The sequence below is a fragment of the Piliocolobus tephrosceles genome, chromosome 3 (genome assembly GCF_002776525.5).
Source record: "Piliocolobus tephrosceles isolate RC106 chromosome 3, ASM277652v3, whole genome shotgun sequence".
NCBI classification, from domain to species: Eukaryota; Metazoa; Chordata; class Mammalia; order Primates; family Cercopithecidae; genus Piliocolobus; species Piliocolobus tephrosceles.
The window spans coordinates 167,873,480-167,886,154 of NC_045436.1; the positions used below are offsets into that span (position 1 = coordinate 167,873,480).

General features: G+C 31.8%; 1 protein-coding gene across 14 annotated transcripts in view; it reads left to right on the forward strand.

Moving 5' to 3' along the window:
* Positions 1-12,675, forward strand: part of LCORL (ligand dependent nuclear receptor corepressor like) — a 177,706-nt gene that overhangs the window by 50,728 nt on the left and 114,303 nt on the right. For 11 of the 14 annotated variants that reach the window (XM_023206986.2, XM_031935367.1, XM_023206984.3 and 8 more), the window contains exons 3-4: positions 9,095-9,174; positions 10,116-10,245. In XM_023206986.2, coding sequence (XP_023062754.1) covers positions 9,095-9,174; positions 10,116-10,245 — 210 coding nt within the window. Of the gene's footprint in view, positions 1-9,094; positions 9,175-10,115; positions 10,246-11,822; positions 11,870-12,675 lie in introns of all 14 variants that reach the window. The other 3 variants (XR_004228891.1, XM_031935362.1, XM_031935368.1) reach the window with 1 other exon arrangement.

Here is a 12,675-nt window from a genome sequence, read left to right on the forward strand (position 1 = left end):
AATATTTTTTTTTTCTAGTTTTTACTGAGTTTGAAAGTCACTTAAGTCACTTAAACCTGTAAGGTCAACATATTTCTAACCTATAAACTTGACTCTTCACTGGCATAGGTTTCAAAAATAATTAGAGCCTTTGTTGCTGTTGTTCAAAGGAGAAGTGTCCTTGGTAGTGATATTGTAGTAATGATGCTAATATTTGATCAATTAAAAATTCTTTTAACTTAACGTGAATACATTTCTTATTAGGCATGACCTGCTTTGATTTTCTTTCCAACTATCATATCCAAGGGATATTACTAAGCAGTAACTTACAAGATTTTCTTAATTTCTTAATATAAATTTTAAATATTAAGTACGATTTATTATTTCAAGATTAGATTGTGTTCCCAAAGTGTTACATCCTGCTTGTAAATTTTTTAATATAATTACCATCATATTTTACACAATTTAGGCCAAAGAGCAAGTTTACTATCAGATTGAAAGTAATTTATTTTTAATGATAAAATCTAATGCTTTTAAAGTATGGTTGGGAAAAAGGATTTTTTGTGTATATGCAATTTTGAGCTCCTGTGTATTACTAGTACACCCATTCTGAAAAAAAGTTTTATCAATAAATATTCAAAGTTTAAAAAAACACATACCTACACTGTATTTTTAGGTATCACAAGAAAATAATCAGATAAGTATGCAAAGGATGTATTCTATATAAGGCTGCTCATTATAGTTCATTTAAAGTTGTTTCTAGTTTTGTTTTCTATTATGTATTTAAAAAGGCTATTTAATATTCTGTATTTATAATTGGGATATATGCAGTTATTAACAGTTTTGTTGAGTTTATTAATGACATGGAAGAATTGTTAGACTGAAGAAAAGCAACTGCAGTATATATATAATGTATATTGACTCATTCTGTTTTTGTAAACAAAACAAAAACTAAGAAAGTATGTATGTGTTCATTGTAAATGGACTAGAAGGAAAAGACACCAACATGTTTGTCGTGGTTATATTTAAGTATGGATTATGGATAGTTTTGGTTTCCTTTTATATATGTGGCTTCTTCCAAAATCAAACATGTATTATATAATTTTTAAAATATGAAAATTATGAAACTTTTAAAAAGCACACTTTGTATTTTTCTTACTGAAACTCTTACCAGTATTGGAAAGGGCGGTCTATGGCTGACTAAACTAAGATCATTATCTATTTTTACCAACAGTTAGTTTTTTCAGTGATTTTGATCATATTATATGTGTAATGCTAGTGTGGAATATCAGATGAACTTCATCTGATATTTTAAATTACAGAACCATAAAGGAAATAGGATTTTATTTGGGTTCTCATATGTGTAAACACTTTCTTTCACATATAACCTGTGTTTTCTTAAACTGTCCTTGGAATGGGAATGAGATCTTCCAAGAATATAGGAACATAGCATGTTTTCAGTCTTTCCCATGAGGTTTTCAAAGAACTTGTGGATTATCTTAAATGTATTGCAACAGCTTTAAGGCCTTTGAGATTCTCAAACCTTGAAGACAAGGCATTAAACCTTGTATTCGTAGTAACTAGTCAGTGCTCTAAAGTGCCTTTATTGCCCCCTGAAGCCCTCGGGCTCCTGGCTGCTGTTGGGCAATGTAGGTTACAGGTTTGCAGCTGTTACGTTCTATTGCTCATGATACAGGCAGCCTGGAACTCAGATTGCCACTCCAGGAAATACTACCTTGTGTATTCAGAGTTTTATATTTTACATTATACTGTTCGCTGTTTATTATAGCCTCCTCTTCCAAAGGCTGCAGCTCAGATACTCTTGGAAGCTTTTGATCTGTGATGTAATTGCAATACCACATAAACAGGTTAGCTGTTTTATAGCTTGTTTGGAAATGTAGAGCACAAGGAGAGAACATTTTTGTAGATATATCTGAAATTTTGGGGTACAGTTCATTTACAAAATGAGTAGTGTTGGTGTAGATTTTCTGCTTTGATTTTTGAATGAGCTATTTCTGGATCTTGTATCTGGTCAGTTTTATGTGCTGTTCCACCATACTATGGTACTTTCCATTCTACTGAGACACAAAGTATCACTAAGGATCCTTCTCTTTTTTGTATAAATACATGTTTTAAGTTAAGAAAGTGATAGTAGTGATGGTGGGAGTAGCCAGAAGTTTACTGCTCATCTTTATTAATGTTGAGCAGGGTAATTCAGTTTTGAATCACAAAGCTGAAAGTACATATGAAAGATATCCCAACAAAATATTATCAGTCAGATGGAACGATAGCCATACATAACATGACTTTAAGGGTGGAGACTCCAAAATGTACCCATTCCAGTGTTTTATTATTCTTTTGGCTTAAGAGAGCTTTTTTTCTGAAATCTCTTAATTTTAATCATGTCTTATTTTAACATAGTTTTGCACTGAATTAAATATTTTTGAAATATTTAAGTAATGCTAATTTTAGTTTAACCAGTTTTTCTGCTGAGTTTACGAATGAACAAAGGAAAAATCTAAAGAATCAAGAATTTAACCTATGCTTGATGTTTCTTCAGCCATCTTTCAAGATAATATAATTCTTGTATATTCTTGTATATTATCCTGAATTCTTTTTAGTTATGAAATTAAATACATATTATATACATTTAAGTTAATACACTTTTAGTTTGCAAACCTACTCTTTTCTCTTGAAAAATATATTCTAAAGTTCATCCTACTACCTTAAAAATCAACTTTGGCACAGCGTTTTAAAGGTAAAGACTTTTTATCTTACATGCTCTTGTTTTGAGAAGTTTACATTTTAATTTTTGAATTTGATTCACAACCACCTCCAGATTGAGTGGTTTTGAAAGAAACTTTTGAGTGCTGCTTATTTTTAATTTGTTAGAAACAAAATCTTCTTTAGTCTGTCTTGTGACTGTCCTTATGAAGAAAGCATAATTATTCTCTTTTTGGAGTGAGGTCTCCAAAGAAGTCACAAACTTCACACATTTGTGTACTTTTAGAAAAGTTCCCAGTACTCTATGCCTGTCTTGCTCCTCCATCTACCCTAACTGCACTTCTGCCATCATAGGACTTCTTAAGCAAAAGTTACTCGTTTCCTACCTTAATCTTTTATGTCTTATTGGTAGGCCAGTTTCTTTCATCTAGTTGGGGGAAGGGGTCGTCTGATTTTATATACTTGGTTATGTATATTTACAAAAATATGAATAGAATGTATGTCACATGAACCTCAATGAATTATGCCTGTGGAAACTGATAAATGCTTACTGATTTTTCTCTAGGTGTAGCAACGTATCAAAGGCATTATTTGTATCAGAGATTTGCAAGTTATAACGTGGGCTAAATCCAGCTTGTTGATTGTTTTTGAATGGCTTATGAACTAAAAGTGGTTCTTACATGTTTTAATGGTTAAAAAAGTTAATATTTCATGAAAATTATATGAAGCTCAAATTTAATTTTTCAGTTAATGAAGTTTTATTGTACATAGTCTCACTCATTCTGTGACTATGGCTGCTTTTATACAAATGATGGAATTAAGTAGTTGTGAAGAGACCGTATGGCTTGCACAAACCTAAAATATTTACTATTTGGCTATTTATAGAAAAGGTTTGCTGACACCTGACTTATAACGCTAAAATTTAATATGCTTGGCTTAATATCATTTTTTCTACCTGTTAACACTATGGAGACAATAAAACTACTTTTTAATAACATTTGTTTGATGAAATATTTTCAATGCTTATTTTGTGTTAGATGCTGTGATTAGCAGTAAGGAATAAAAGGTGCATAAGTAAAATCTCTTCTTACTAGGAACTCATGGCCTAGTATTTACTGAGAAGTTGATAGTTTTCTAATATGAATTGATGATTATTTATATTATATAATTAAAACCAGAGAATCTAATGCTATTTTATTATTAGTTAAAATTATATTAGCCCTTATCACATATGTATGTTTAAGTTGGTGCAAATGTAATCATGATTTTTGCCATTACTTTTAACATTCGAAAGTAATGTCAATAAAAAGTAATGGCTAATGGCTGGGTGCAGTGGCTCACGCCTGTAATCTCAGCATTTTGGGAGGCCGAGGCAGGCAGATCACTTGAGGTCAGGAGCTTGAGACCAGCCTGGCCAACATGGTGAAACCCCATCTCTACTAAAAATACAAAAATTAGCCAGGCATAATGGCGGGCGCCTATAATCCCAGCTGCTCAGGAGGCTGAGGCAGGAGAATCATTTGAACCTGGGAGGCGGGCGGAGGTTGCAGTGAGCCGAGGTTGTGCCACTGCACTCCAGCCTGGGTGACAGAGTGGAACTCCATTTCAAAAAAAAAAAAAAATAATGGCAAATAAATCTAAAGACAGAAACTGCGATTACCTTTCCACCAACCTGGTATTTGATACATACTTACCTGAGGTAAAGACTTCCTTGAGTATAGTCATCATAATGCTTGTAATACAAAGACTGGAGAAACAGGCTAAATATTCAGTAATAAGATTTGGCTAAATAAATTGTAGTGCATCTTTTTGTTGGACTATACTTAACCAAAAATTACTTTGAGTATGGGAAATATTTGTGGCAAATAAGCATAAAGGTATAATATTATTTTAATTTTTTAAACTAAAATATTTTAGAGCAATTTTAAGTTTACAGAAAAAAATTGAGTAGAAAGTACAGAGTTTCCATGTACTCTCTTTCCTCTGCCTTCAGGTCCCTATATATTAGCACATTTTGTTGAACCAATTGATACATTATTATTAACAAAATTCCACAGTTTACACTAGGGTCACTCTTTGTGTGTTGTTCTGTTTTATGGGTTTTGCCTAATGCACAGTGCCATTAATCCATCATTATAGTATCAGACACAGTGCATATTGCTGCCAAAAAACGTCTCCTAAACTCTACCTAGTCATACCTCCCACTTGCCCAAACCTGTGGCAAACACGAATCTTTTTATGGTCTCTAAAGTTTTGTCTTTTTTAGAATGTCGTATAGTTGGAATCACAGTATGTAGCTTCTGAAGATTTGCTTCTTTCACTTAGAAATGTGCATTTAAGGGTCCTCTATTACTTTTTATGTCTATTTATTGCTGAATAATATTGCCTTGTATAGATGTACCCACAGTTTGCTTATTCATTCACCTATTGAAACACATCTTGCTCACTTTCAAGATTTGGCTATTAGGAATAAGACTTCTATAAACACTCACAGGCAAATTTTTTTGTGGACAAAATGTTTCAACTCATTTGGATAAATATTTAGGAGCGTCATTGATAGACTGTGTTTAGTTTTGTAAGAAACTGTAAGGGTATCTTCAATGGTAACTGTACCATTTTGCATTCCCACCCACAATGAATGAAAGTTCCTGTTGCTCCACATCCTCACCAATATTTGATGTCAGTGTTTTGGATTTTAACCATTCTAACAGGTATATAGTGGTATTTCATTGCCTTAATTTGCAGTTCCCTAATGACATGATATTCAGCATCTTTTCATATGTTTAGTTGCCACTATGTATCTTCTTGGGTGATGTATCTATTCAGACAGAGTTTGATATTTGGACAATGATGGATTCATAGAGTTAAGTGAAGAAATACTTCCCCTGCTGCTGTTTTTAGAGACAGATTGTATGGAAATCATCTGGGTTGGTGCTTTCTGTTTCAGAAGGTTTTTAATTATTAATTTCTTTAATAGATACAGGGCTGTTGAGGTTATCTATCTTACCTTGTGTGAGATTTGGTAGTTTGTGTCGTCTGAGGAATCGGTCCATTTTATTTAAAGTTGTCAAGTTTGTAAGCATGATGTTGTTCATAATACTCATTTATTATCCTTATAATGTCCATAGGATCAATGTGATGGCCAGTCTTTCATTTCCAATATTAAAACTTTGTGTTTTCTCTTTTTTTCTTGATTGGCTAGCCAGACTGGGCTGGAGGTTTATTAATTTTACCGATTTTTTTCCCCAATGAACCAGCTGATCCTAGTTTTTTAAGTGGCATAAAATATAAACTAGAAGAATCTATAGCAAAATGTTAATCATTGTCTGTGGATGATGGGATTATGAATAACTTTTCTTTTCTCCTTTGTACTTTTCAATATAATTAATATGTAATTTCATAATGAAAAATTAGTTTTTAGTTGTATCGCCTACTGATCAGTCTCTTTCCCTCAGACCAACACAATTATAACCTGTGTTTCATGATCTTCATGAAAAATCTAGCTCAGTATTCTTCTTTTTCATTTTTCACTGAACTTTGTCTTTGGAAACGCTAAATTTACAGCCTGTGGATAAAGGGACCAAAAAGCATTAAAACACTCAAAAATTATTTATTAATAATGAGGTTATTTAGAAGAAAATAAAAATAACATCTGTTGAGGTGTTTTACACATGCTTTAATTTTTACTACAGCTTTAACATGCAATGATTATTCTCTTTTTCAAACAAAGAATCTAAAACTCAAGAGAAATTAACTTGCCTGACTGAGGCTAAATGAGTATGTGGAAAAGCCACAAAAAGTTCAGTACTAGGGTTCTCCTATTTCAAAATCTGGATTAGATAAAATGATTCAAGGCAGATTTTAACTATAAGAGTATATATCCGTGGTGGAAAGGTTGATCTTTGTCATTCATTAACTGTTAGTTTTCATTATGACACCACCTTTTACTAATGAAGCTATTTCTATGAGATATATAATTTAACCTTTTTTGAGTTTATGCATTACAGTTTCAAAAAGAGAGATAACATCTTTTAGAGATGAGTATCTTACTCATTGTTTGAGATATTAAAATGAATGTTTTATTTCAGCATTTATTTAGTTTTTAATGACATGAAAGATAACCTGGGGAGAGTGAAAATCTGGCCTAGAGTTGATTTTTCAAAAGCTATTTTCACATATAGAAAAATTTATCCCACCAAACATCATTTGTCTGGCTTAAAATAAAAAGTTGATATAGAAAGAGTGATTAAATATTTGTAAGTAAAGCTCTACATTTTGAACTCAGAAAAATTTAATGGTCTTTATATTCAATTGATTTTTCATTGCCATTTATTTGACTGTGTAAGCATTTGTTATAATTTACATTTTCTTGAAGAACTCCTAAAATATCTAAAATAAGTAACAATCTCAGCATGCCTTGATACTATCTTAAAACTGGCAATTGTCTTAATCTAAAATTGTTGGCCCTTGATCGAGGATATTTATCACTGAAACTTTATGAAACCTTATAGCTATTTTTTAAAAATACCCCTTCCTGAAGCCTACAAGCTGTTTTCCAAAAATTAATGAGACACTGATTTTTTTTTTTAAAAAGGCAGTAAGCTTTCCTTGACGTATCAAAATTATGTTATGCTTGGCATATGAATCATGTTTTTGGCACAGCAGTTCCAAAACAACTCCAGAATCTTTTGCATGCTTATGGATGATCTGGTTCAGCTGGACTCCAGGCTGTGAGTGGGGAATAACATTTTCACATAAGTGTTAGGCCCCAAGTGCCTATGTTGTATGGTGATTCTGTCCTAGTGTGGGGGTAAAAGTTTGAAACCTACGTAAGCCTACATAGCTACAGTTCTATAGGAGCTGGGTTTTTAATTATATAGAATGTTGAAACTTTTTGATTCGTCAGATTTTACCGAAAGTGACCAGTTTTCTTAATGAAAATTTAAGTAAAATCTTTCTGTTAACTGACCTTATTAAATACACCTAAAATGATATAGGATTAAAAAATAATGACTGGTAATTCTGTCTTGTTTATAACTGGCTTTCGTATGGTGCTTCATAGTTTATAAAGTATTTTTACATTTTTTCATTTAATCCATAAGTTAGGTGATGTGATCCTTATTCACGTATGAGATAATCAAAACAACTTTGTGGCTTGAAAAGCTTAAACTAGTAAGTGGGATTCCACCCCACATTTTCAGAAACTTCAAATCTAGTCATCTTTCCATTACCCTACACTGCATCTTAGTTCCCATTCCCTGCTCTAAGTTTATGTAGATATTAGTAATATATTTGTGTACTACTGCAGAAATTAAAGGGAGTTGTTACTATATTCTTTATATTCCAACATATTATCTTCTTTTCTGATCAGTGTTTCTGGGTTGATTTGGGGGAGTCCTAGCTACTGATCCCAACTAGTATTTATTCATTATCATTCCAAAAAAAGAAAATTCTTTATTTTCTGTGCATTTTAGCAGAGACAAGTATTCAGCTTCATTATGTATTTCAAAAGTATGAAAATTGCGGTGATAGACCAGTGTTTTTCAAATTAGTTGCAGTATAGCTGCCTTAGATGGTAATGATTTTGTGTTTGACGTTCTGCATATGAATTTATTTGGGAATAGCAATTGGGGAGAGTTTCTGCTGCAAGGGTTAAGTTTTAAAATCATGTCTATGCCAAATATATTTAGGATGACAATATTATTATACCTTCATAAAATTCAGTAGGAACCATTTTTGTTTTCCAGAAATTCTCTAATATATTACAGCAGTTGGAATGTAAGGAATATTCTGGGAAAAAAAATTCATGTTTTATATTAGATAATATACTTATTTGTTTACCTGGTTTTTACTCTTAATTCTTGTAACACTGCCTTTAAACAAGGTAATAAAAAACCGTTCTGACTTTTGAGCTATAGACTTTTACTTGTTTCCTTGGGCATTATTCCATTTTCTGAAATCTGTGGGCTTTTCTGGTGCTTTCTTCTATTTCTCTATTTTATGTTGTCTTTCATGGTGTGCAAAGTTTATTTCCTCCAGATATCTCCCCCTTTGTTCTGATTTCTTTCATAGCAAAAATAAAATTAAAGCACAATGATAAGTTGACTCTTTCAGAAAGTTAGATGACATTTAAAACCCTATTGTTGGAAAATTGTTAATTTATAACCAGCTCATTGTTCTTGCTATTTTGTCCCATAATAGTGCACATTACTCTCCTTACAGCCTTCTCTGTTTATTTCTAGATGTCATGAGTTTAATTTTAAAGTTAGTTCTTCTCCCCTTACTGTTAGTTTTTAAAAAATTATTATGTGAGCCATTGCTGTGGAGAGTGGTAATTTTATTTGTTTTAATAAAGTTAGTATATTTAATGAATTTTTTCCCTCTTTTAAAGACTGTGAACCAGAAGAGCTGACTGACTGGTCTATGGATGAAAAATGTTCATTTTGTAACCTACAGAGAGAAGCAGTCAGTGTAAGTTTTAGTGCTATGAAATTATCTTTAAACTAATGCGCAATTGTAACACAGTTTTTTTTTTAATCTCAATTTGTTTTGAAAATTTGTGACTCACAGTGGAAGTTTAAATATTTGATTTTGGTAAATGAAAATAATATTTTAAAGTCTTATGTTAGAAATCTAACATTTAGCTTAACTTGCAGGTAAAAATCCTAGAAAACTCTTCTTTTTTTACTTATTTATTTCACATTTCTTTCTTACTGTTCCCTGACTCATGGAGTTTAGTTCAGGTCTATTTTGTATTTAGGTATAGAGGGATGAGCTTGAAGGCCTACTTTGGTCTGAGACCACCCTACAGTCTGATTTCTTAGAAATTAATAGTAGGGGAATAATGTGCTACTTTTAGCCTTTCACTTACTCTTGAAGTCTTTTGGATATCATAATTATCTCCTGTGTAAATGATGAAATATGTAAGTGTCTACTGTATACAGGGCATAAACTATGCAACCAGCATCTTCTTGTGTGGTGGGAAATCCTGATTTCTTTTCTACCGTTGTGAGAAGGGCTGAGAAGAAATGAAAACTTGAGAACTTGTACCAGTTTTGGTTAGATGAGTGGGTAAACACAACTGCTTTGTTGTTAAAACTCTCTGATAGGATTACATTACTGGCATGCCAATACAGTGAATTTATTCACCAGTATGTCTTATATGCTCTTTTTTTTTTTTTTTTTTTGGCTATAGTTTTGCTAAGGAATAAGGTTATTTTGACTCTCTATCAGAGCTATTTCTTTTTTCCTGACTCTTACTCTGAAATTTGTGTTTCCTCTCTCTAATTTGATACAATTTAAAGGGTAGATCAAATGAGCATTTAGAGCATTAATTTTTTGTCTTTTTTAATGGAATTCCATGTTTGAATTAAAAAATGATTCTGGATGTTGTTGTTTTCTTACACTTTTAGGACTGTATACCATCTCTTGATTCTTCACAGTCAACACCAACAGAGGAGCTATCATCTCAGGGCCAGTCCAACACTGATAAGATTGAATGCCAAGCAGAAAATTACCTAAATGCACTCTTTCGAAAGAAAGGTAATATTGGTATGCTTTGTCATTTAAAATTTCCAATAGAGATATAAAATGTTTGAATTTTTTTACACAAAAGGTTTTTATATGTCAACCTCTCTACTTCACTCTTTATTATTTCTGTCTTTATTCTTAATTTTTATATTTTTAGGGACAGTAGGAGTCTCAATCATTCTAGTACTAGTCTTGTATTAGGCATTCCTCTTCAGCATTCTATTTTCAAATGTCTCTCTGACTTTATCACACATTTTCCTCATCTACTATAGGCACCTTTAAAAATTTTTCCTTATGCTTCTGGTCTTTCTTATTGTGTTGCTGTCTTGAACACTTCAAAATTTGTTTGATGTTCAATAAGTTATATAATATTATATTGCAAAGCTATACCTGATAATGTAATAGTTAAATCACTTATCAGCTTGGTTGGAGTATATTTACTGACTTGCTATTTCAATATTTATTTGGTAACTTGAATTTGCTTAGTAGACATTAAAAAAAAATCAGTATTCTTTTTTATTTCTTGTCTCTCCAAACTACTCAAACCAAAGAGCTTTTGTTTTACTTGTTCCCTTACTTTACACACATATATCAAGCAGCAGTAGTTTTTATATTTTAGTTACTTGGGAGAATTAGAGAAATGTAGAACCTTTCATGTTTTGTTCTTGGCTGTTCCCACAGTAATAGAGTGTCTTATTTTTACCACCTGGACCTTTGTAAGTTATGATGCATGTTTAGGTTGGAGGATTATCCTCTCTCTCAACTTTGAGATTAAGAAAATATTACCATATTGTCATCATCTACTTGTTGACCCTATTTTACTCCTCTTTGGAATGAGATATCACCAGATATTTTTCTACTAAATTGATAACTTTCATGTTTAAATCAATCATGTTTAAAATAGTACTTGCTGTGACACAAGAGTCTTTTGTTTAGTCTTAAGTGTTCTTTTATATGTTGAAATATGGAAATCCTCTCATTAAAAGAGTCATTAATATAATTTAAAGGCCTAAAATTAAGAACTATAATTTTTAAGAGCAAAAGACTGAAAATCTTTTCCTTTGTGTTACTGTTGAGAAATTCGCATTATCTTTAAAAATCAATTTTTTTTCAGAATTTTTAGTACAGTGTTAAAAATGTTATACAGCCAGGTGCAGTGGCACGTAACTATAGTCCCAGCTAATAGGTGGGCTGAGGTGGGAGAATTGCTTCAGCCCAGTTGTTCAAGGCCAGACTGGGCAACAAGACCTCATCTCTTTAAAACAATAATTTTACATGCTTTCTTTAAGGATTTTATAACATTAATTTAGAAAATTTTATTCTGTTAGTATTCACTTACAGGAAGAATTATGTTATCAGACTTGTATCACTAAGAGAACTGGAAGAAATATACACATTTACACACATGCACACAGTAAGTTTCATTTACCTTGGAACTCATTACTCAGTCTCTTTTTCCTTTGAGTCATTTGTAATGGTAATAACTAGAATTATCAATAGTAATAGCCTTTAATTTTTGATAGTATGGAGTTAACCTATGCTCCATTGCCCTATTAAGAGTAATCAGTAAAAACTTGGTACTATTTCAGCTGATTCAAGCATCTGGGTCTCCAAGAGGTCTCCTACCAATGGTTGGGTGAGTGTTCTTGGATATTTAGTGACCTCTCCATTTCTGGATTTCTTCAACATCTTTTGAAAGATTGCAGAGTTTTTAAATTAAAGATTCCTCTTAGTGTTTTTGCTTTATTTTGGGCCTTTGTTAATTTCTTTATTTGTAATTCATCACTTTCCAAATTTAATTAAACATAAAAGATTTTCTGCTTGTTTACTTGGACTTTTTAAATTTGCTTTCAATAAAATCATTTTAGAGATTTCCAAATGGTCTGACCAAGATGGGGCTGGAAGATAATAACAGTATCTTTTAAATGGTCTTAACTCCTTTTTTAGTTTGCCATTTAAGTTCTACTATTAACTCTACTTTGAAGTGAAAGGCAAGAAATATTATTTTAAAGACAGGAAATACTTCTGAGTCTTTGGAGTAGCATTTTAACATGTTGTTAAAACATCTTTTTAGTGCAGATTTTTTTTCCCCTGAAAATATCCCAAATGCAGTCATTTTTAGGGATCCTGGATATGGATAGCATTAGTATTCCTGGTACTTTAAATCTTTTGCTTAGTTTGAGGAACATATGCATGTTGATCATCTTGCTAAAACATAAAGAACTCTTTTAATATCCTTATGGTAACTAATTTATTGTCTTTCCCAACTTATGCTTTTTGAGATGGTGCTAATGATAAATATAAGCTATTACTATTGAGAATATCACTACCTGGGATAATGATGATGATTGATATCATCAGTTGTGATTGAGCACTAACCCTGTTTTATGCTCTATCTCATTTAATGCCAAAACAATATTAAGAGGTAGGTACTGTTTAATA